The sequence below is a fragment of the Lotus japonicus genome, chromosome 2, assembly GCF_012489685.1.
Source record: "Lotus japonicus ecotype B-129 chromosome 2, LjGifu_v1.2".
Classification (NCBI taxonomy): domain Eukaryota; kingdom Viridiplantae; phylum Streptophyta; class Magnoliopsida; order Fabales; family Fabaceae; genus Lotus; species Lotus japonicus.
Window position 1 is genome coordinate 72,579,730 of NC_080042.1, and position 24,995 is coordinate 72,604,724.

The following is a 24,995-nucleotide window of genomic DNA, read 5'->3' on the forward strand; positions in this document are numbered from 1 at the left end:
CTACATTAAGGGAGATTGCATTCTGATTTGTTGGACCTGTTGCTTCAGCCCATGCAAAAACCCTAGTGCCGCCACTACTGCTGCTGAAGCCTATAAATATGAAGACCTAAAACGTGAAGATGTACCGAAGCTTTGAGAGAAGAATATCAAGTGTTTTAGGATTGTTATTTGTGAGTTGTTCTTTGTCCTTGTGTTCTTTGTGAACTAACCTTGCTCATTGATTCTATAAGGCAAGGTTATGTTCTGTGTTCTTGAGTGATATAACTCTGATTGTTATTGTTCTTACCAATCACTGTGGCAGTGATTGAGAGAAAGTGAGAGGGGCTCTCATACTTAGGTCGATACACTAAGTAGAAAAACACTGGGTAGATTAGGAAAAGAACTATGAACTGTGGTGTTCATGAGTGTCTGTAGTTCCTATATCTTGAGATAGTGGATTTCCTTTCTTTGGGTGCAAACCCTCAAGACGTAGGTGAAGTTTCACCGAACTGGGTTACCAACTTTGGTGTTGTGCTTTGTGTTCTTTAGATTATTGTTGTTTACTGTTGTTCAGTTGTTGAGGCAATTGCCTAAGCATCGCGTAGGACATTTGCCATACGGGAACCAGAATTTCAATTGGCATCAGAGCAGGCACCCTGTTCTGTTGGGTGAGCTCCAGGGAGATAGATTCAGTTCTCATGGACAACAAGGAGGGAGGATCAGTCAATAGGCCACCCATTCTGGATGGTACTAACTATGACTATTGGAAAGTGCGTATGACTGCATTTCTCAAGTCAATTGACAGCAAGACTTGGAAAGCTATTGTCAAAGGCTGGAAGCATCCAACAAAGGAATCAACTGAAGGAAGCTCCGGTGCAACCACTGAGAAACCAGAGGAAGAATGGACAAAGGAAGAAGATGAAGCTGCTATGGGAAACTCTAAAGCCTTGAATGCGATCTTTAATGGTGTTGACAAAAACATGTTCAGACTCATCAACACATGTACTGTTGCAAAGGAAGCCTGGGATATTCTGAAGACTGCACATGAAGGAACTGCTAGAGTGAGGATGTCTAGACTTCAAATGCTTACCACTCAGTTTGAAAACTTGAGGATGACAGAAGAAGAGACAATTTCAGAGTTTCATATGCGTGTACGTGATCTGGCCAACTCATCCTTTGCCTTGGGAGAACCTATGTCTGATGAAAAACTGGTAAGAAAAATTCTGAGATCTCTGCCCAAGAAGTTTGCTATGAAGGTCACTGCAATTGAGGAAGCTCAAGACATTGGAAGCATGAAGGTAGATGAACTTATTGGATCTTTGCAAACGTTTGAGTTGACTTTTGACAAGACTGAGAAGAAGAATAAGAGCATTGCTTTTGTGTCAAACACTGATGAGGATGATGATCTTGAGTGTGATAGTGGAAATCTCTCTGAAGCTCTGGCTCTTCTTGGAAGGAAGTTCAACAGAGCCTTAAGAAAGATTGATAAGAAATCGAAGACTAATGTCCAGGACATGAGGTTCGACAACCCAAGATCTGCAAATTTTCAAAGGAAGGCAAGAGAAGATGAGAAGTCTGGTCAGACTAAAGGAGTACAGTGTCATGAATGTGAAGGATATGGTCACATCAGAACAGAGTGTGCTACCTATCTGAAAAAGCAGAAGAAAGGCATGGTGGTGACATGGTCAGATGAAGACACTGATGAGGAAGATGAGATTACTGCCAACAAAGTTACAGCCTTCTCTGGAACAATTGATGAATCTGATTCTAGTGATGAGGAAATAACTGATGAAGAATTGGCTGAAACCTATAGGTTACTACATAACAAGTGGAAGGAAGCATGTGAGCATGTGAGAGAGCAAGAAAGCGAGATAAAGCAATTAACTACTCAAAATGAGAAGCTATGTGAGATTGGCAGGAAACTAAAAGATGAACTCAATGACTGGAAGTCAAAGCTTGAAGATATTGATACTCTTGAAAAGGTGAAACTCATGAAGATTAATGCTGAGTTGGAAGATGAAATAGCTTCTTTGAAAAACAAGCTTGAAACCACACACAAATCCCTTAGGATGCTGAATAATGGTTCAGATATGCTTGATGAGATTCTCAAGGAAACACGCAAACAAGGGAGAAGCTTGAAGGGTATTGGTTTTGATTACAAGACTGCTAACAAGGAAGGTCATAAGAGTCCAAAGAAATTTGTGAGTGCTGTAAAACAATCTGAGTTCAATAAGCCAATCATCAAACTGATGTCAGATCCGATGTCTCAGCATGTGCCTCAACATGTGACTACTCAGTACAGAAATGTTAGAAGTGCTCCTTGGAGATGTCACTACTGTGGAAGAAATGGTCATATAAGGCCTTACTGTTTCAAGTTGTATGGTTATCCTCAAATATCAAGTCTGCCAAGAAGCTCTGAGAACACTCAAGTGAAAAGAAGATGGATACCCAAGGGTGAAGTCTCAAGTCTGATTGCTCACACTTCTTTTAGAGTCTCATCAAGGGAAGATTGGTATTTTGATAGTGGTTTCTCGAGACATATGACAGGAGACAAGAGCTATTTGGAAAACATCAGGGGACACACCAGCAGCTATGTCACCTTTGGAGATGGAGCTAAAGGAAAAATCAAAGGAATTGGTAGGCTTGTGGGTTATGAATCACCTAATCTAACTGATGTGTTGCTTGTGAAAGGACTGACAGCCAATCTAATCAGCATAAGCCAACTCTGTGATAAAGGACTTGATGTGAAATTTAGCAAAACAGAATGTGTTGTCACTAAAGATGATGAAGAAGTAGTAATGAGGGGGGTCAGATCCAAGGATAATTGCTACATGTGGATCTCAGAAGAGAAGTCTCATTTCTCAAGATGCTTGTTATCAAAGGAAGATGAGTTAAATCTCTGGCATCAAAGACTGGGCCATCTTAATCTCAAGAGTATGCAGAAAGTCATCACTGAAGAAGCTATCAGAGGACTGCCTAAGCTAAAGCTTGGTGAAGGAAGAGTGTGTGGTGAATGTCAGATAGGCAAACAAACCAAGATGTCACACAAGATGCTCCAGCATCAGACTACAACAAAGTTACTTGAGCTCTTACACATGGATCTCATGGGCCCTATGCAGGTTGAAAGTCTAGGAGGAAAGAGGTATGTATTTGTTTGTGTTGATGACTTTTCTAGGTACACCTGGGTGGACTTCATCAGAGAAAAATCTGACACATTTGAGATCTTCAAGAATCTTTGTCTAAAACTTCAAAATGAAAAGGGCAGTGCCATTGTAAGGATTAGGAGTGATCATGGTAAGGAATTTGAAAACTCCAAGTTCTCTGAGTTCTGTGGATCAGAAGGTATAAGTCATGAGTTCTCTGCACCAATCACACCACAACAAAATGGTGTAGTTGAGAGGAAGAATAGGACACTGCAGGAATCAGCTAGAGTAATGCTACATGCTAAGAAGATTCCCTATCAGTTCTGGGGTGAAGCCATGAATACTTCTTGCTATATACATAACAGAGTCACAATTAGAGCAGGAACATCAGCTACTCAGTATGAATTATGGAAGGGAAGAAAACCTACAGTAAAGTATTTTCATGTGTTTGGAAGTAAGTGTTATGTACTTGCTGATCGAGAACAAAGAAGAAAGCTAGATCCTAAGAGTGATGTGGGCTTATTCATGGGATATTCTACTAATAGTAGTGCTTACAGGGTGTATAATCTTCGCACAAAGACCATGATGGAATCATTCAATGTGATTGTAGATGATCAGCCAAGTGAAGCACAGGAAAATGTGTTGGTAGAAGATGAAGATGTTACTGAAGGTGCAGATGTGCCAGCAGATGACCTGAACATCGAGCCTGAATCATGGAAACTGTTCAAGATGATAAGATGGCTACTTCTAACAAAGCTCCCTCAATTAGGATTCAGAAGATACATCCACAAGAAAACATCATAGGTGATCTTCATGAAGGAGTCATTACTAGATCCAGAAACTTCATTGCTCATGCTTGCTTCATATCCAAACTGGAACCCAAAAATGTCAATGAGGCTTTGACTGATGAATACTGGATTAATGCAATGCAAGAAGAACTGGACCAGTTCAGAAGTGCTGATGATAGAAAAAGTACATCAGGAGGATGTTTCTTTCTTGGAAATAACCTGATCTCATGGTTTAGCAAAAAGCAGAATTGTGTTTCCTTATCTACAGCAGAAGCTGAATACATTGCAGCAGGAAGTAGTTGTACCCAGTTAATGTGGATGAAACAAATGCTCAAGGAATATGATGTTGAACAGGATGCCATGGCATTGTACTGTGACAATCTCAGTGCTATTAATATTTCCAAAAATCCAATTCAGCATAGCAGGACTAAACACATTGACATTCGACATCATTTTATCCGGGATTTAGTTGAAGACAAGATAATCACTTTGGAGCATGTGACTACTGAGAAGCAGTTGGCTGATATTTTCACAAAACCCCTTGATGCATGCACATTTGAGAAGTTAAGAGGAAGTCTTGGAATTTGCTTAAGTGAAAGCCTATAGCAATCAGCGCACAAAATGATGTTAACGGCTAGTTTTCATTTAAACATCATTAACTGCCGTTGTGATGTCAGCAGAGAAGTTACCATCTCTTCAAGCAACTGCCCTATAACTACCTATCTCAACGGGCATTTTGTCTTCACCTATCATTCTCTTGTGTTTCTGTTTACAAGAATCTCTGTGTTTCTCTCCATTGTTCTCTGTTTGCCTTGTTCTGTCTCGATTACTTTCACAATGTCTCAGTCCTCAGGAAAGAATGATTCCGGAGATGCCAAGGCTGTGTCACCAACAAGTATGGTGTGCGATTCATGGGTCTGAAAAGTGGGTCCTCAGAAACCACTTCATCCAAGAATGAGAAACCACTATCCTACTCAAGGAAGAAAGGGCGAACACCAACAAGGAAGTTGTACAAATCAAAGGCTCCTGAAGAGGATTCCACTCCTGTCATTCTTGAAGATGTTCCCTCTGACGAAGAAGAACCCTTTCATGATGCTCCTGCAAGTATCAACGAAGAAGAAACCTCAATGGGTTCCGATCACAATGATGGGCCCGATGTTGAGGCATCTGCACCACAGGACGTTGATGTCTCTCTTGAAACCCCAATTTCTGAAAATCCTGATGTTGAGGATGTGATTGCAGAAGAAGTCATTCCCACTGCAACTGCTGTGTCTCCTTCATCTTCCAAGAAGGGTGTATCCTCTGAGGAAACCCATTCTGATATTCCCAGTCAAGTCCCTGTTCAGACCATCTCTGATGATGATGGTTCTGATGATGATGATGATGTTCCTATGACAGCAACCTTTTCTGAAAGTGTTGCTGCAAGATTGAAAAGAAAAAGAAGGGCCTCTGTGTCTGAAACCCCTTCGTCAGCCCCACAAAAGAAGACAAAATCCACTCCTGCCACTTACAAGTCAAGGCAAGTGGATGTGAAAGGTAAAGGTAAGGAAAAGGTTGTGAAGAGTAAGGGGAGAGAAAGAAGAAAGCTCCTGTTGTGATTTCTGAGTCTGAGTCAGATGTTGAAGCAGATGTCCCAGACATCGTGCCTGCTGAGAAGAAGAAGTTTGCTGGAAGACGCATTCCAAAGAATGTATCTGCAGCCCCTCTTGACAATGTCTCTTTTCACTCTGAAGAAAATGTTTTGAAGTGGAAATATGTCTATCAAAGGAGATTTGCTCTTGAAAGAGAGGTTGGGCCTGATGTGATAGAATGCAAGGAGGTTATGGTCCTGATTGAGAAGGCTGGGCTGACAAAGATTGTTCTCCAAGTTGGGAGATGCTATGAGAAGCTGGTGAAGGAATTTGTGGTGAATTTGTCTGTGGAAGTAGGACTTCCTGAAAGTGCGGAGTACAAGAAAGTGTATGTAAGGGAAAAATGTGTGAAATTTTCCCCTGAAGTGATCAATAAAGCACTTGGTAGAAGTGTTGCTGTTGTGACTGCTGAAGAACCATCCTTGGATGTGATTGCCAAGGAATTGACTGTTGGCCTAGTTCAGAAATGGCCCAAGAAGAAGCTCTTGCCCACTGGGAATCTGAGTATGAAATATGCAATCCTCAATAGGATTGGGGTTGTGAATTGGGTGCCTACCCAACATACTTCTACCATCTCTACCATCCTTGCCTGGTTAATTTACAAGATTGGTACTATGGCTCCTATTGATTTTGGTACTTTTGTTTTTGAACAGACCTTAAAGCATGCAGAAACATGTGCTGTGAAGTTGCCTGTGTCTTTTCCTTCTCTTATCACATAGATCATTATGCAGCAGCATCCCAGGATTGTTAGGGATGATGAAGAGGCTATGCCTAAGGGTGCTCCAATCACTTTGGATCATCGCCTGTTTTCTGGGCCACATGTCCCAGACATTGTTGTGCCATCCAGCAGGACATTTGCCTCTGCTTCAGTGAATAAGTCTAGCAGAAGGGCAATCATTGATGAATTGCAGGCTGTTACTAAGGCTCTTCAGGAGACCATCATTGTGAGTTCTGCTAGGAAAATCAAGGTGGATGAGCTGTTGTTGAAGTTGCAAGAGGAAGAAGCTCAGGAAGGTGAAGCAATTGCTGCAAATGCTGCTGATACAAATCCTGCTGAGGAGGAAGGATCTGAAGAGAGTGGTGAAGAAACTGAGGGGGAGGAATCTAGTTCTGATGATTAGATCTTGTTGCATTTTCTGCTGTTTGTGTTTGTTTTTATTGTTTGACTGTATTTTGGACACCCTTTGCAAATTTGTGCAAAAAAGGGGGAGTAGTTAGTGTTTGTTGCTATGGTCTGTACTAATCTGATCTGATCTGAAGACTACACTCAAGAACTCAAGGTGATTAGTTATGTACTGTCTGTTTCTGTTGAAGACAAGTTATGTTGATTGTTCTCCAAGTTGTTGCTACTGCTAGTTAGCGTCTGATGTTACTTGTTACTAGTTGCCTACTAGTTATTCTGCCATTGTGTGCATCAAGAAGTTATCATTGGTGTGCTAGGTGTTTGTGTGTTGTGGGCTGCACCATTTGAGGGGGAGTTCCGCTGCTAAGGGGGAGGTTTGTGTATCTTCTCAGTTACTCAAGATGTTCAAGTTGTTTTAGACAAAATTTGACAAAGGGGGAGATTGTTGTCACTTTTGGTTGTCTTGCATTTTGTCCAAAACAACCTGATGTCGAAGCAGATGCTGTGACATCTGCCTTTGTGTAGCACAGGACATCGGTCCTTGACCTGAAGTGTTGTTGTGTGCCCTGGAAATCCGGAAGTATATTAATTGTGGATATTTACGGATTAAGTAGCTGTATCTTGGCTATTTAATGTGGGCTGGTTTATTTGTTGAAGCAATCTTTGATTGGAGATTTGTTTCTATTGTATTAATGGTGATTCTATTGTGAACGCAATCTACATTAAGGGAGATTGCATTCTGATTTGTTGGACCTGTTGCTTCAGCCCATGCAAAAACCCTAGTGCCGCCACTACTGCTGCTGAAGCCTATAAATATGAAGACCTAAAACGTGAAGATGTACCGAAGCTTTGAGAGAAGAATATCAAGTGTTTTAGGATTGTTATTTGTGAGTTGTTCTTTGTCCTTGTGTTCTTTGTGAACTAACCTTGCTCATTGATTCTATAAGGCAAGGTTATGTTCTGTGTTCTTGAGTGATATAACTCTGATTGTTATTGTTCTTACCAATCACTGTGGCAGTGATTGAGAGAAAGTGAGAGGGGCTCTCATACTTAGGTCGATACACTAAGTAGAAAAACACTGGGTAGATTAGGAAAAGAACTATGAACTGTGGTGTTCATGAGTGTCTGTAGTTCCTATATCTTGAGATAGTGGATTTCCTTTCTTTGGGTGCAAACCCTCCAGACGTAGGTGAAGTTTCACCGAACTGGGTTACCAACTTTGGTGTTGTGCTTTGTGTTCTTTAGATTATTGTTGTTTACTGTTGTTCAGTTGTTGAGGCAATTGCCTAAGCATCGCGTAGGACATTTGCCATACGGGAACCAGAATTTCAATTGGCATCAGAGCAGGCACCCTGTTCTGTTGGGTGAGCTCCAGGGAGATAGATTCAGTTCTCATGGACAACAAGGAGGGAGGATCAGTCAATAGGCCACCCATTCTGGATGGTACTAACTATGACTATTGGAAAGTGCGTATGACTGCATTTCTCAAGTCAATTGACAGCAAGACTTGGAAAGCTATTGTCAAAGGCTGGAAGCATCCAACAAAGGAATCAACTGAAGGAAGCTCCGGTGCAACCACTGAGAAACCAGAGGAAGAATGGACAAAGGAAGAAGATGAAGCTGCTATGGGAAACTCTAAAGCCTTGAATGCGATCTTTAATGGTGTTGACAAAAACATGTTCAGACTCATCAACACATGTACTGTTGCAAAGGAAGCCTGGGATATTCTGAAGACTGCACATGAAGGAACTGCTAGAGTGAGGATGTCTAGACTTCAAATGCTTACCACTCAGTTTGAAAACTTGAGGATGACAGAAGAAGAGACAATTTCAGAGTTTCATATGCGTGTACGTGATCTGGCCAACTCATCCTTTGCCTTGGGAGAACCTATGTCTGATGAAAAACTGGTAAGAAAAATTCTGAGATCTCTGCCCAAGAAGGTTAGTTCACAAAGAACACAAGGACAAAGAACAACTCACAAATAACAATCCTAAAACACTTGATATTCTTCTCTCAAAGCTTCGGTACATCTTCACGTTTTAGGTCTTCATATTTATAGGCTTCAGCAGCAGTAGTGGCGGCACTAGGGTTTTTGCATGGGCTGAAGCAACAGGTCCAACAAATCAGAATGCAATCTCCCTTAATGTAGATTGCGTTCACAATAGAATCACCATTAATACAATAGAAACAAATCTCCAATCAAAGATTGCTTCAACAAATAAACCAACCCACATTAAATAGCCAAGATACAGCTACTTAATCCGTAAATATCCATAATTAATATACTTCCGGATTTCCAGGGCACACAACAACACTTTAGGTCAAGGACCGATGTCCTGTGCTACACAAAGGCAGATGTCACAGCATCTGCTTCGACATCAGGTTGTTTTGGACAAAATGCAAGACAACCAAAAGTAACAACAGTAGGTCTTGGTCGCTATCATCATCTGCAATGCTAGCCCAAGTCTTTTTAGGAAGTTCAGTTAAGCCTTGTTCTTGGAAGGCCTGAAGGGTTTGGATTGGGAAGGCATAATCTGCCTTAGTTTGTTTAGGTTGGGTGGAAGACCCGGATTGGTTGTGGGTAGATGACCCAGACTGATTGATAGAAATCATCTTACCTTTATTCTAGCTGCTTCCCCTTCCTCTGGAGGAAGAGGTTCTGGAGGCCATTCTAGCCTCTTCCCTGTAGATATTCACGGGTGAGATAGTCAGGGAGAGAGTTTGCTGAGCCTTTGATATATTCTATGTCAAAATCAAAAACACTCAAAATAGCTTGCCATCTAGCAAAAATTTGTTTTGAAGCTAGATTTTTAACATCCTTTTGTCATATATCCTTTGCAGATTTACAATCTACACGGACTAAATTTTTTTGATTAATCAAATCTGATTGAAACTTTGTTTTAATTATTGGGACTATGTTAGAGCTTGGGAAAATACCATCCTTGGCCTTCAAAACAAAAATTTTAGGCATTCCTGGTATAATCTCCATCTTCTCCTCTAATGGGGTTATTTTCATCATCATGTTTGATGGCTGACAGGACTTGGAGTCTTTCTTCTTCAGTGAGATAGTTATCCCACCAACCTTTGAGTTGATCGCAGAATCCTGCTATGAGGATTTCTACAATTAAGTTTTCTGGACTGTTGTTTGAAGTTGCATAGGCTGTAGCAACCATTGTCATATTTTGGTGATCCCATATTCGTTCTCACCATCAATGTTCCATTCATAGATATTGTTGGCACTGAAACTCTTGAAATTAGAAGAATCTTTTTCTTCCAATAATAAGTCAGGAGCAGTGGCCCTCTGGTAATAGAGTTTGGTCCCTTTTCTCCATTGGTTTCCTGGATTGTGCATGACAGGGCTGATTTTAGGTAAATCCTCAACAGGTTCTATTGAATTCAAAGTGTTTAAGGATTGTAACTTTGAGATGGATAAAACAATTGCTAAAACCTTTTTTTTGACAGTAGAATAATTCTGCTGAGCAGGATTCCAATGTTTTGAAGTAAAAGTAATAATTTGTTCTTTGTCCAAGCCTCTCTGTTTCGAGATGCCTCCAAAGCCAATATCAGACGCATCAGTTTCAACAATTTTAAAGGCTTGGGGATTTGGTAAATAAAGACAAGGAAGACTTTTGACTTGAGACTTTATTTGCTTGACAACATTGGTGAGGACATCCGACCATGGAGGAGGATCCTTCTTGAGTCTATCATGAAGGGGTTTTATGAGTTTGCTAAGTTGTGGACAGAAATCAGCAACGTAATTGAGGCAACCCAAAAACCTTTGTAATTGAGTTTTATCAATAATTTGATCAGGGAATTTGTTTGTAAATTCAATGGCACGATTGATGGGAATTATAGTTCCTTGGTGGATATTGTGTCCAAGGAATCTGATTCTGGTTTGGAAGAGACTAATTTTTGATCTGGACACCGCAAGACCATTTTTCTTAATAGTAGAAATGAAAATACTGATGTGCTTGAAATGTTGATCAATGGATTGGGAAAAGACCACAACATCATCAATGTAGACAATTGTAAATTTTGAGTAGGGATTAAAAATATCATTCATGATCTTCTGAAATTCAGACGGGGCGTTTTTTAATCCGAACGGCATGACATTCCACTCATATTGTCCAAACGGGACAGTAAAAGCGGTTTTATACCTATCTTCTTCTTTGATTTGGATTTGCCAAAATCCGGATTTCATGTCAAATTTAGAAAAGATTTTAGCATTATGTAGTCTTGCAAGAAGATCTTTTTTGTTAGGAATAGGATACTATTCCAACAGAGGGCTTGATTAAGAGGCTTTTAATTAATTACAAGTCTGGGAGTTCCTCTTTCTATTTCAGCTTGCTTGTTAACATAAAAGGCTGAACAAGACCATGGACTCTTACTTTTGCGGATTAATTTTTTGCTTAAAAGATCGTTGATTTCTTTTTGACAAAATTGAAGAAGTTCTTCATTCATTTGGATTGGCCTAGCTTTGGTGGGAATTTGCCTATCATTGAAATCCTTTTCATAAGGAAGATCAACCATATGGCGTTTTATCTCCCAAAAAGCGCTTGGTAAATCTGAACAAATGGAAGATTGAATTTCTTTAAGAAGGTTTTCAATCCTAGACTGGTTCGAGGATTGTTGTAATTGAGCTTCAATATTCTTGAAATTAATCTCTTCTTTGAGGAAATTAATCTGTCTTTCTTTATATGAGATGACATTCAAATTCTTTTTAAAATGACGTTTGGAAAATTTGAAAGTAATAGGTTGACCTAGATGTTGGACAGTAATGCCATCTTCAGTTGTCAGATAAGGGAAGAGTTTCTTTATGAAGGGTGTTCCAATAATAACCTTGCTACTTAGATTTTTGACAAGCAAGAAAGATGTTTCTATTTCAAGATTTTCGTTTTGAATGATAGCCGAAGAGATTTTATATCTGATACTAAGCTTAGAACCTTCAGCAGCATTGAGTTTTTCAGTTGTTTTTTCAAAATATTTAGTAGGGACAAGTCCCTCTAGAATGCAGCTGGAATCAGCCCCAGTATCAAAAAGAGTTGCAGTTTTAAAGCTAAAATCTCCTATGATGATTTTGACATCAATATAGAATTTTTGGATTGTAACATAATTAATTAAGTTCAAGAATTCTTGAGTATTATTTTCAGGAGAATTGTTATCATCGTCGTTAGATAATTCAGATGTTGAAGGTTTGAAGGTTAAAGAATCATCCTCATACGACTTTTCTTCAATCCAGCTATCTAAGATGAGCTGTTGGCTAGCCTATTGTTGCTTCAGGCTTTTGACCTCAATTTTTAAGTTGTTGACCTCAGATTGGAGATCCTGGATGGTAACAGGCTTAATACTAGATTTCTCAAGCCTTTTAAAAGTTTCTCTAAGATTAAATTTGTTGGTGGTGAGAGGACCCTTAGGAGGTTTGCTTTCTAAGGTAGATTTGAGTCTCTCAAGATATTTCCTTTTCTCTTCTGGGTCAGGAATGGCATTAATTGCCATAAAGAGCAAATCTTGCTCATTGGTTAGGACATTAATAGAGGAGGAAGATTGAGAACAATCATCAACTTGCTCATTGGTTAGGACATTAATAGAGGAGGAAGATTGAGAACAATCATCATCCTGGATTTGATTAAGGTCTTCAGATTTGTCAGAATTAGGGGAATGTGGTTCTTCCTCATCAGAAGATTGGTCAAGGAGATTGATGATATTGTCTTCAACTTCTGAGTCAAGTTTAAGCTCAGAAAATTTTCCTTTGAGCCTACAATACTTACTATAATGGCCAAGCTTGCCACAGTTATAGCAGGTAATGGTTTTATTGCGAGAATTGTTAGTATTCTCATAAGGCTTTTCAGTTTGTTGAGTAGTTTTAGTTCTAGGTTTCCTATTATTGTAGGGTTGTCTAGGTTTTCTTCTATGTTGAGGTTTGGGAAGATCATGCTTAGGTTTAGTTTTGGATTTATTTTCACAACGAACTCCAAAACCAAATTGTTCACAGAAGGTTCCTAAGTCCCTTCTATTTTGGGCTTTTTCTTTTGAGAGTTGCTGCTGGATTTTGTCATCTTGGCAGATCTTAAGAGCAACTTTTTGGATTATAGCGATAAGCTGACCGTAACTTAAGGTTTGGTAAGGGATTTCTTCGCCAGGATGTTGACTCCTGAGTTTTTCCCTAACCTTGTCGCCTAAGGATTTGGGAAGACCTGCAAGGAACTTTTCTTTCCAGAAGGCCTGCTGACTGTCTTCTCTAGTGTAAACCCTAGTCAGGAAGGTATCTTTGTACCATCTAAAGTCTCCTAAAGATTTGCACTTAAGGTTGAATAGTAAGTCGCCAGACCTATCTTTGATCAAGGAGGGGTTTCCTATGAAGTGTTGGGCTATAGTGAAGATAAGAGTATTGACAGCATCAGAGGTATAATCTCCATCTTCTCCTCTAATGGGGTTATTTTCATCATCATGTTTGATGGCTGACAGGACTTGGAGTCTTTCTTCTTCAGTGAGATAGTTATCCCACCAACCTTTGAGTTGACCGCAGAATCCTGCTATGAGGATTTCTACAATTAAGTTTTCTGGACTGTTGTTTGAAGTTGCATAGGCTATAGCAACCATTGTCATATTTTGGTGATCCCATATTCGTTCTCACCATCAATGTTCCATTCATAGATATTGTTGGCACTGAAACTCTTGAAATTAGAAGAATCTTTTTCTTCCAATAATAAGTCAGGAGCAGTGGCCCTCTGGTAATAGAGTTTGGTCCCTTTTCTCCATTGGTTTCCTGGATTGTGCATGACAGGGCTGATTTTAGGTAAATCCTCAACAGGTTCTGTTGAATTCAAAGTGTTTAAGGATTGTTGTGGTGTATCTTGAACAACAGTATTGAGAAGTTTGAGTTGTTCAACCACCTTGCGAAGGAATTTGCTATCAGCATCCTTCTCATCTTTGGAATTTTGAAGACTTAGTTTAGAGCCTTTTGTTATTTGATAAGGTTTAAACAAGGGTTTCTCTTTGTGGATTTCTTTCTGGACTCCCGAGGTATAGGTGTAAGACCAAGGTTTGGTCATGTAGTACAACTCTATGTTTTGATGATTACAAGTTTATTATTATGTATGAAAAATTATGGTACTCTAACGTTGTTTTCTGAGTGTTCAAATGACAGGCTCTGACTCTGATCTAAGGACACAACCATCAGAAGCACTAAGCCAAAAAGAGTGACCAATGCAACGCTTTCGCACCTCACCATGTTCAGATGAACAGTGGAAAATACTTCATAAGACTCTGAAGTCTATAAAGCTCTAATGTGGACTCTGAAGATCTCAAGTGCTGAAGCTCTGAAGACCAGAAGCAGTGAGCCGAAGGTCCAGAGGCAGAAGACTTGTAGACTCTGAAGTCTAAGTGAAGTTGGCTCTGAAGACCAAGTGGCTTAGACTCTGAAGACCAGATGTTCAAAAGAACGGTCCAGATTCAGAGGCTACACCGGTCAGAAGAACCAAGCTTCCCTCTGACTCTGATCTCTGCTTCACAAGTCCCAACATGAAGCGTCTCCAGATCAGAAGTCAGCAAGGCAAAGGCTACGTCGCTATCCAAGTACAAAAGCAATTGTACTATTCCTGACGGCCTTACCTAATTTCTTCAGCCATAGCAGAATCTGGAAAAACCGGATTTGCCCTCCAACGGTTGCATGCATACAACGGCTACAAACCCTATCTTGGAGTATATAAGGGGCTGAAGATTGAAGAAAGAGACTAAGAAAACTTAGAACAATTTCAAGTGATACATTCATATCTTAGCAATCTTTCTTCTCTGTATTCATTGAGTTTACACTTGCTTATTTCATAAGCACTCTTTGTAAACCGCATTTCTTTAAACAGCTGTTTGTAGTTCCTTAAGGGACCAAGGCTGGTCAGATCCTTGAGAAGTCTAAGAGAGTGAATCTTAGAGTTTACTAGTTCATTGTATTGTTAGTCACTGAGCAGGTTGCTAGTGCAGTTGTAACAAATAGTGAATAGTGGATTGCCTTCATTCTAAGAAGGAAGAAATCACCTTAACGGGTGGACTGGACTAGCTTGAGTGTTTCATCAAGTGAACCAGGATAAAATACTTGTGTGTTCTTCTTAATCTCTTTACCCTTTGCACCTTGTGTTCTTGTGACCAATAGATTTGTGAAAATCTTATAGGGATAGCATTGGTTATTAAAAACCCTATTCAAACCCCCCCTTTCTAGTGTTTTTCATACCTTCAATTGGTATCAGAGCGCAAGTTCTGATTACCACACCTAACAGTGTTTAGTGATCCGGGCCGGTGTGAAAAACTATCATGGCTGCCACCAATGAAGCGCAGAAGGACCACTACAGTGCAGAGCCTCCTGTCTTTGATGGAGAAAAGTTCGAGTACTGGAAAGATAGAATCGAGAGCTTCTTTCTGGGCTTTGATGCAGATCTCTGGGATATTGTTGTTGATGGCTACACACGTCCAGTTGGTTCTACTGGAGAGAAGATCCCAAGAGATGAGATGACTACTGAGCAGAAGAAGAAATACAAGGATCATCATAGAGCAAGAACTATTCTTCTCAACGCTATCTCATATGAGGAGTATGAGAAGATTACTGATCGTGATTCTGCTAAGTCTATCTTTGATTCTTTGAAGATGACTCATGAAGGAAACAAGGAAGTGAAGGAATCAAAGGCTCTGTCTTTGATCAAGAAGTATGAAGCCTTTCAAATGGAGCCTGATGAGTCCATTAATGATATGTTCTCTAGATTTCAGTTGATTATGGCTGGAATAAGAGTTCTCAACAAAGGTTATACTACTGCTGATCATGTCAAGAGGATTCTGAGAGGTCTTCCTGAAAGTTGGATACCATTGATAACTTCTTTGAAGTTTTCAAGAGACATTGACAAGCTGAGTTTGGAGGAACTCATCGCCATGCTAAAAAGTCATGAGCTAGATCGTGCAGAACATCGAGCTCACATTAAGAAGTCTATAGCCTTGAAGACCAAACCTGAAAAAGCTAAGGCTCTTCAAGCTGAAGAAGTATTTGAAGATTCCTTTGAAGATTCTGATGAAGATGAGTTGTCATTGATCTCTAAAAGATTAAGTCACATCTGGAAGCACAGGAAGAACAAGTACAAAGGTTCAACCAAGTCCAGAGGAAAGCGTGAATCATCATCTTCTAGTCAGAAGAAGCATTCTCTCAAGGAAGTCACCTGCTTTGAATGCAAAGAATCTGGCCACTACAAGAGTGATTGTCCAAAGCTGAAGAAGGACAAGAAGCCCAAGAAGCATTACAAGAAGAAAAGTCTCACGGTTACTTTTGATGCTTCAGACTCTGATGAAGTTGACTCTGATGGAGAATTCGTTGAAGGACTTATGGCCATTGTCAACGAGAAGTCAGTTGAGTCCAAAGCTGAGACTGCAGCAGAACCAGAGTCAGAAGCTGAATCAGACTCTGACGATGAAAGTGAGGTATTCTCATCATTTTCTCCTTCTGAGCTTAAAATTGTTTTATCTGAAATGATGAGTAAATATGACTCTCTTTTAATCAAGCATAAAAAGTTGAAAAAGGATTTTGCTGCTGCATCTGATATAACTGCCAAGCATGAGAAAACTATTTCTGATTTGAATGAAAACAATTTCTTCCTTGCTAACACTAACTCTGTGCTTAAAAACCAAATTTCTAAGTTAGAAGAAGCTATTGCATCTGATGTGTCTGATGTTAAGAATGAATCAAAATATGAAAAATCCTTCCAAAGATTTCTTGCCAAGAGCATAGATAGAAGCTTGATGGCTTCAATGATCTATGGCGTCAGCAGAAATGGAAAGGATGGCATTGGCTATTCCAGACACAGTGGAAAGGAGCCTCCTATGCCTAAGTCTAAATCCTTGTATGAGCACTTTGTACCCTCTGGTACTATTCTACCTGAACCATTACCTGCTAAGATTGCTAAAACCCCTCTCAAAAAGGGAACATTTTCTATGTCTAGATATCATGCTCAGATTCCTTTGAAATATTATGTTGATAGACCCAAGGTTTCCAAAACCTCTGGAGTAACTAACAAGAAAGGACCCAGAAGATGGGTACCTAAGGAAAAGATTATCTATGTTGCAGATATCCTTGATCGCTCCACTAAAACGCCAATCTTGGTACCTGGACAGTGGATGCTCACGTCACATGACGGGCGAAAGGTGTATGTTCCAAGATCTAAAGCTCAAACCTGGAGGTGAGGTTGGTTTTGGAGGTAATGAAGGGTAAGATTGTTGGTTCTGGAACTATTGATATTGGTAATGGTCCATGCATTGATAATGTTTTGTTGTTAGACGGTTTAATTCATAACTTATTGTCGATAAGTCAATTAGCTGACAAGGGTTATGACATAATATTCAATCAAAAGTCTTGCAGGGCTGTAAGTCAGATTGATGGCTCTGTTCTGTTTAACAGCAAGAGGAGGAACAACATCTATAAGATCAGATTATCTAAGTTGGAAACTCAGAAGGTGAAGTGCCTTCTTTCTGTTAATAAGGAGCAATGGGTATGGCATAGACGGTTAGGGCATGCCAGTATGAGAAAGATTTTTCAGCTCAGTAAGCTTGACCTTGTCAGGGGCTTACCCACTCTGAAGTTCTCTTCAGATGCTCTTTGTGAAGCATGTCAGAAGGGAAAATTTACCAAAGTCTCGTTCAAGGCTAAGAATGTTGTTTGCACCTCAAGGCCGTTAGAACTTCTGCATATCGACCTATTTGGACCAGTGAAGACTGAATCTATAGGTGGCAAGAGATATGGGATGGTCATCTTTGACGACTATAGCCGCTGGACATGGGTAAAATTCTTAAGACACAAGGATGAGTCTCACTCTGTGTTTTTTACCTTTGTTGCTCAAGTGCAAAATGAGAAGGGATGCAGGATTGTGCGTGTCAGAAGTGATCATGATGGAGAGTTTGAGAATGAGAAGTTTGAGGATCTGTTTGATTCCTATGGGATCTCACATGACTTCTCTTGTCCTAGAACTCCTCAGCAGAATGGTGTTGTGGAAAGGAAGAACAAGACTCTCCAAGAGATGGCAAGAACTATGATTCAAGAAACTGGCATGGCAAAGCACTTCTGGGTCGAGGCAGTAAACACAGTGTGTTACATTCAGAACAGAATCTCCATAAGACCAATTCTGAATAAGACTCCGTATGAATTGTGGAAGAATATAAAGCCCAATATTTCTTACTTTTATCCTTTTGGATGTATTTGCTATGCTTTAAATTCCAAAGATAAGTTGCATAAGTTTGATTCCAAGTCATTTAAATGCTGTTTGCTTGGTTACTCTGATCGTTCTAAAGGTTATAGAGTTTATAACATTGAGTCTAAAACTATTGAAGAGTCTATACATGTTAGATTTGATGATAAGCTTGACTCTGAAAAGTCAAAGCTAGTTGAAAAGTTTGCAGATTTAAGCATCAATGTATCTGATGGAAGTCAAGTCCCAGAGGCTGCTGAGCCTGAGGCAATTGCTCCAGAAGCAGTCGATACCTCTGATCAACCCCATCAGAAGAAAAGCAGAGTTATAGCCTCTCACCCTAAAGAACTGATTCTGGGGAACAAAGATGAACCAGTCAGAACCAGATCAGCGTTCAAGCCTTCTGAAGAGGCTCTCCTAAGCATAAAAGGATTAGTCTCTTTGATTGAACCAACATCTATTGATGAAGCTCTTCAAGACAAAGATTGGGATCTGGCTATGGAAGAGGAATTAAACCAGTTCACAAAGAATGATGTGTGGAACCTTGTTCAGAAGCCTAAAGATGTTCATGTCATTGGAACAAAGTGGGTCTTCAGAAACAAGCTGAATGAGAAAGGTGATGTAGTCAGAAACAAAGCAAGGCTAGTTGCTCAAGGCTACAGTCAGCAAGAAGGAATAGATTATACTGAAACTTTTGCTCCAGTAGCAAGGTTAGAAGCAATCAGGCTGCTGATCTCTTTCTCAGTGAATCACAACATAATTCTACATCAGATGGACGTCAAGAGTGCCTTCTTGAATGGTTATATCTCAGAGGAAGTCTATGTGCATCAACCTCCTGGATTTGAGGATGAAAAGAATCCTGACCATGTCTTCAAGCTGAAGAAATCTCTTTATGGTCTAAAGCAAGCTCCCAGAGCATGGTATGAGAGGTTAAGCTCATTTCTTCTGGAAAATGAGTTTGTTAGGGGTAAAGTAGATACAACTCTCTTTTGCAAAGCTTATCAGAATGATATCTTAATTGTGCAAATTTATGTTGATGATATTATATTTGGATCTGCTAATCCATCTCTTTGCAAAGAATTTTCTGAGATGATACAGGCTGAATTTGAGATGAGTATGATGGGAGAACTTAAATACTTTCTGAGCATCCAAGTGGATCAGTATCCAGAAGCAACATATATCCATCAGAGCAAGTACACAAAGGAACTTCTGAAGAAGTTCAACATGACAGAATGTACTCCTGCTAAGACTCTAATGCATCCTTCATGCATTCTGGAAAAGGAAGATGCAAGCGCTAAAGTATGTCAGAAGCTCTATCGTGACATGATAAGTTCACTTCTGTATCTAACTGCATCTAGGCCAGACATTCTTTATAGTGTGCATTTATGTGCTCGATTCCAATCAGATCCTAGAGAAACTCACTTAACTGCTGTTAAGAGAATTCTCAAATATCTGAAAGGTACCACTAACCTTGGCTTCATGTACAAGAAAACATCAGAGTATAAGCTTTCAGGTTATTGTGACGCTGACTATGCTAGAGATAGAACGGAAAGAAAGAGTACTTCTGGAAATTGTCAATTTCTAGGAAGTAATCTAGTCTCATGGGCTAGTAAGAGGCAGTCTACAATAGTTTTATCCACTGCAGAAGCAGAGTATATATCAGCTGCTATATATAGCACTCAGATGCTCTGGATGAAACATCAGCTAGAGGACTACCAGATTCTTGAGAGCAATATTCCTATTTACTGCGACAACACTGCAACAATTTCTCTCAGTAAGAATCCTATTCTCCATTCCAGAGCCAAACACATTGAGGTAAAGTATCATTTCATTAGAGATTATGTTTAGAAGGGCGTACTTCAGTTGAAGTTTGTTGATATTGACCATCAATGGGCAGATATCTTCACAAAGCCCTTAGCTGAGGATAGATTCAAGTTTATACTGAAGAATCTGAATATGGACTCTTGTCTCATATGAAGAGAATTCAGAACCTCTGACTATGATGCCTCTGCTCTTATCAGAGGTTGTCTAGTTCTGATGGTAACTTTATCATATGTGTGCACCCATTGGTGTTTCCTCTGAGACAAGACAACAAACATGTGTCAGTTAACTCTTATGCATTGTTCCTTGTGCCTCTCGAGATTTTCTGTTGTAATGATTATATTTGCTTGATTCTCCACCGCTTGATTTGTGTATTTATTGCGTGTATTACACTTTAAGTTCTGACCGTTGACTTATTTCCTTTAACTGTTGTCTTCAATCACTCAACGGTTACTTTCAAAACTTATACACCCACGTTCTCACACACGTTATCACACACGTTCTCACTTCCCTTACACACTTTCTCCCTCTAAAAGGTTTTTCAATCTTTTTTCTTCACCTTCTTAACCCTAGCCTTCAACCGCCTATATGGAGAGAATAGATGAACAAGCTGCTCTTGATTTCTTCAAAGAATACTCCGCTCAAGAACAGGCAGAAATGGCAAGTTCTGGTGAAGGCAGCAAGTTTCCAAATTTGGTTGTTGGTCAGATTACAGGACAAGAAGGTCCTCCGCGTCAAGTCAGTGCTCAAGGTGTTGGGAAGCAAATCCCTATCACACAGAAGGAATGTGCAGTTACCAGCAATTTCTCTCCAAAGGATCTTTTGGTCCTTTGCGAATCAAGACCGGACTTTGAGAACATGGCCAAGAATGGTATGGATCTTCGCTCTCAGATTCAAGCTCAAGGATGGGAATCCTACTTCAAGAGGCTTTCCGGTCCCATCTGTGACAAACTGGTCAAGGAATTCTGGAAACACGCAGATTGTGATGAACATCATGTTGTGTCTCATGTTCTGGGAAGGAAGATCATTATCACAGTGAGGTCCATTGCTCTTCTTCTTGGTCCAGATACCATCAAGGGTTACAGATTTCAGGCTGGTGATTCCAAATCCAAGAAAGCCAAAGAGAGAATCAATCTTGGAATTGCACCAACATGGAAGCCTGGGAAAATTGATGTCAAGGCTAAAGAACTTCTTCCAGAGCTTCGCATGTGGCACAAAATCTTTCTGAAGTGCATCAATACTAGACCTCCTGGTAGTTCTGAAGACTACATCAATCTCTCTCAGAAAGTCATGCTCTTCTTCATCCATTCAAAAGAAAGTTTGTCTTCCATTCATTCTATTCAACTACTTGAAGGAGTGCATCAAGAAGTCCAGAACTACTGGTGTTGTGACGAAGAACACCATCAAGTACATTCCTTTTGGAAGACTTCTATCTGACATCTTCACTGAGAGTAAGCTGATTGATGCTCTAGTGGAAGCTGGATGCACTGAAGATCTTACTACTCTTACTGGAGATCCTCTAAACTTCAACACTATGAGGCGAATGGGTCTGACAAGCAAGGAGATTGTTTCTGCTTCCTCTTCTGATTCATCTGAAGTTGTCAAGAGGAGAATTCCAATTGATGACTATCCTATCTAGAGCAGAGCAGATCCACCTAATGTCATCCTGAATTACATTGACATTCTCAGGGCTGATGGATATGAAATCGATGTAGATGAGTTCTTTCAGAATCTTCCAGAAGCTCCTGATCTTGATTCTCCAAGAAAGAGGAAAGCTAAGAGAAAGCCAAAAGCTGACTCTGAGAGAGCTGTTGATTCAGACTCTGATGATGCTAAGCCTCCTCCTCCAAAGAAGAACAAGAAGAAAGTGAGAATTGAGGAAAAGGAACCTCAGAAGCAACAACAGCAAGTACCTTTGCCCACTTCTCAACAGGCCTCTGAGGCAGTCAGAGTCACCAGATCCTCTGTCAAGCACTCTCACAGGTTTGTTTGTCCTTCATCTGATGATGATTCTGTTGATGCAACCGCTACTTCTGCTACTCCTCCCAAATCCAAACCTCCACTTTCACCTAAGATCACCTCCATCCTGAAACCAAACACCATTATCACCACTACCTCCACCACTTTTGCCTCACCACCAAAAGCTCCAACAATCCAACCTTCAATTGAAGACAATCCACTCTGGCAAAAGATTCAAGGTCATCAAACCTCTGAATCTCCAAAAGTAATATTTTTTTCAGACAAAGCTCCTACCTCTGACTCTGATACCCAAACTCTTTCCATTCCACATGAACTTTGCACAGCCACTTCTTCACCCTCAAACAACTCTGAGACTGAACGCAAATTTCTTGAAATCGCTAATGCCACAATCTCAGGAATTCCCCAACATCTTCAAGATGTTCCAAGCCCAACTCATTCAAATCCTCCACCTCCTCTTTATGCACCTGAAGTCATACTTCAGCCCATTCCAATAAGTGTGGTTCATCCTCCTTCCAAGAAAACCACAAGGCATAAAGACTCTCTCTCTGCTTATTCTCCTGTTCACTCTGGAGATTTTGAGTTTTCAAATCCTTAAGCTGCCATTTCTGAACCTCACCAGATGATTCTGGATAATGTTGCTACTCATGTAGCCTCTGATGCTCAAGCTACCTCTGAAGCCAATAGCTGCAATCTTGAACACCCAGTGATCTCCCAACCCAGCCTTCAGATCATTCCTTACCCTTATCCTAGACCATTTAACCTTCTGGAATGCATCACCAATTTCAGTGGTCAGGCTGCTACTCGGTTGAGAAACTTGTATGCTGTTTCTGAGGTCAGTGCACAGCCAACTATGCTTGACCATCAATGGAAATCCTTTTTGGATTGGTTCCATGATCAGATTGATGAAATGGGCATCTTTTACTCTGATGAGAATGAGATGTTTGTTAATGCTGCAAACGCAAGGTTGGCTCATAGGCAAGAAATGGCTAGAAGAAGACAAGCTCTTCATGAGATGAACATGCGTGAAAGTCTGAGGCAAGTCATGGAAGAAGCCAAAGTCATAAAAGAGAAAGAAGAAGCTGAGAAGAAAAGATTAGAAGAAGAACAAGCAGATGCTGCCAGAATTGAAGCTGCCACTCTTGAAGCTGCTCGTTTGGAAGCACTTGAGAAAGATGCTCAGTTAGCAGCTGAGGTTGCCGCTCTGAAAGCTAAGGCTCTGGCTTCTGCATCTGGCTCTGTTGTCTCTCCTGCTTCTGACCAAGTTGCTACTGCTCCTGCTCCTTTTGATGCCAGACTTGAACGTCTTGAGAAGAAAATCATGGAACAAGAATCTTTCAACAAAGATATCAAGGGCATGATGGAACTTATCCTGTCAAGACTCCCTAATCCAAACCCTTAGATTTTAGATCTTTTTCTTCTTGTTTTTCAGTCGTTTTATGACAAACCTTTACCTTGTTTTAACTCTTTATTATTTTTTTTAACTTCTTATATCCCTCTTTTCCTCTTAACATTCATGAATCACATATATAATTGCTCTCATTTTAATTCATCTTAAGCATTGCATTACACATTCAAAATGGCGGATTATCTCTCATGGCATTACATTGGTTACGTTTCTGGAGCATCTCTTGATCCAAGTCGCGCATCTGAGCTCTCAATCTGATAAGCTCCTCAAAGTACCAAATTCTCTTTTCTGGTGGATCATCCTTCGTGAAGTCAATGGAAGCCTCCATAGCGTAAATCTCTCCAGAGATAGTCTTCTCCCTTTGAACGAGGTCTTGCAGCTCATTCAGTAACTGCAAGAAGTTCTGAAGTGTTGTTCTCCAATGAGGTTTCAGTTGCCTCTCCAGAAGCTCCATCACAAGCTCTCGGATTGTCAGTCTTCCTGAAAATCTGATGTTTGTGAAGAGATCTTCCTCAAATGATCGTTTTCTTATCTCTCTCAAAAGAACTGCAGAAGAAGCCATTGCTTTTGCTTAGTAGGTTGTGAACTGAAGCTCACATTCCATTGCTACTTATAGTCCGGTTTCAACTCTCAGGCGTTATACTGAAGCAGTTTTCCAAGCAGTTTCTCTGAAACTGACGCGAGTATCTATTCTCTATGGCGGTGGTAAAAGCTCTTTTAATGCAAACTCCTCGTAATTCTACGCTTTGTTCCGTTCATTTCTTCTGCATTTGCATTTTCATTAACTTTTTGTTCTCCTCCCCTTTCTCCAATTTCTTTTAAACTTAGTCCTTCTATAAGGGGGAGTACCTTGTACTTCAAGCTAAGTTTTTCACACTCTCTGACTCTTTTTGCTTATGACAAAAAGGGGGAGTACACCCAGTTTTTGATGTGTATTATTGTGTTAGTGTGACTTTCTTTTTCCTTTGGAGAATCTTAAGTGATCAATCATTATGACCATAGTTATTTCTCAAGGCCTTGCAAGGAATACATGTCACTTCTTCTGAAGTGATCCCATGTTCTGGGTAATTAACTCTGATCCTTGCACCCATTAACTCTGATACAATATTGCGCTCTGATCATATACTACTCTGGTTATTATATCACTCTGATCACTATTAGCTCAGAATCTAGACTACTCTAACGTTTTTATCAAGTCTTAGATTTAGGGGGAGCTATGCTCAGAACCAAGCTGAAGACTTGGATTCAGAATAAGCAAAATAGACAATACAACTGAGGATAAGTTTAACTCTGATCTCTTAACTCTGAGTATTTTCAGTTTATTGTTTAAGAATTGTTCATCAAAATACTTGGTTTTGTCATCATCAAAAAGGGGGAGATTGTAAGACCAAGGTTTGGTCATGTAGTACAACTCTATGTTTTGATGATTACAAGTTTATTATTATGTATGAACAATTATGGTACTCTAACGTTGTTTTCTGAGTGTTCAAGTGACAGGCTCTGACTCTGATCTAAGGACACAACCATCAAAAGCACTAAGCCAAAAAGAGTGACCAACGCAACGCTTTCGCACCTCACCATGTTCAGATGAACAGTGGAAAATACTTCAGAAGACTCTGAAGTCTATAAAGCTCTAATGTGGACTCTGAAGATCTCAAGTGCTGAAGCTCTGAAGACTAGAAGCAGTGAGCCGAAGGTCCAGAGGCAGAAGACTTGGAGACTCTGAAGTCTAAGTGAAGTTGGCTCTGAAGACCAAGTGGATTAGACTCTAAAGACCAGATGTTCAGAAGAACGGTCCAGATTCAGAGGCTACACCGGTCAGAAGAACCAAGCTTCCCTCTAACTCTGATCTCTGCTTCACAAGTCCCAACATGAAGCGTCTCCAGATCAGAAGTCAGCAAGGCAAAGGCTACGT

The 24,995-nt window shown here is 40.2% G+C and overlaps 3 protein-coding genes across 3 annotated transcripts; 2 read left to right on the plus strand and 1 right to left on the minus strand.

Annotated features, from left to right (window-relative positions):
* The first annotated feature begins 908 nt into the window (after positions 1-908).
* Positions 909-4,516, plus strand: LOC130736999 (uncharacterized). Its single transcript, XM_057588770.1, has 5 exons — positions 909-1,306; positions 1,400-1,557; positions 1,669-3,321; positions 3,505-3,844; positions 3,892-4,516. The coding sequence occupies exons 1-5, from the start codon at positions 909-911 to the stop codon at positions 4,514-4,516; spliced, it is 3,174 nt and encodes a 1,057-aa protein (XP_057444753.1).
* Positions 4,517-4,821: 305 nt separating this feature from the next.
* Positions 4,822-6,260, plus strand: LOC130737000 (uncharacterized). Its single transcript, XM_057588771.1, has 2 exons — positions 4,822-5,452; positions 5,539-6,260. Exons 1-2 carry the CDS (start codon positions 4,822-4,824, stop codon positions 6,258-6,260), a joined length of 1,353 nt encoding a protein of 450 aa, XP_057444754.1.
* A 5,669-nt stretch (positions 6,261-11,929) lies between these two features.
* On the minus strand, positions 11,930-13,264 carry LOC130737001 (uncharacterized). Its single transcript, XM_057588772.1, has one exon. The coding sequence runs from the start codon at positions 13,262-13,264 to the stop codon at positions 11,930-11,932; it is 1,335 nt and encodes a 444-aa protein (XP_057444755.1).
* Between the last annotated feature and the right edge of the window lie 11,731 nt (positions 13,265-24,995).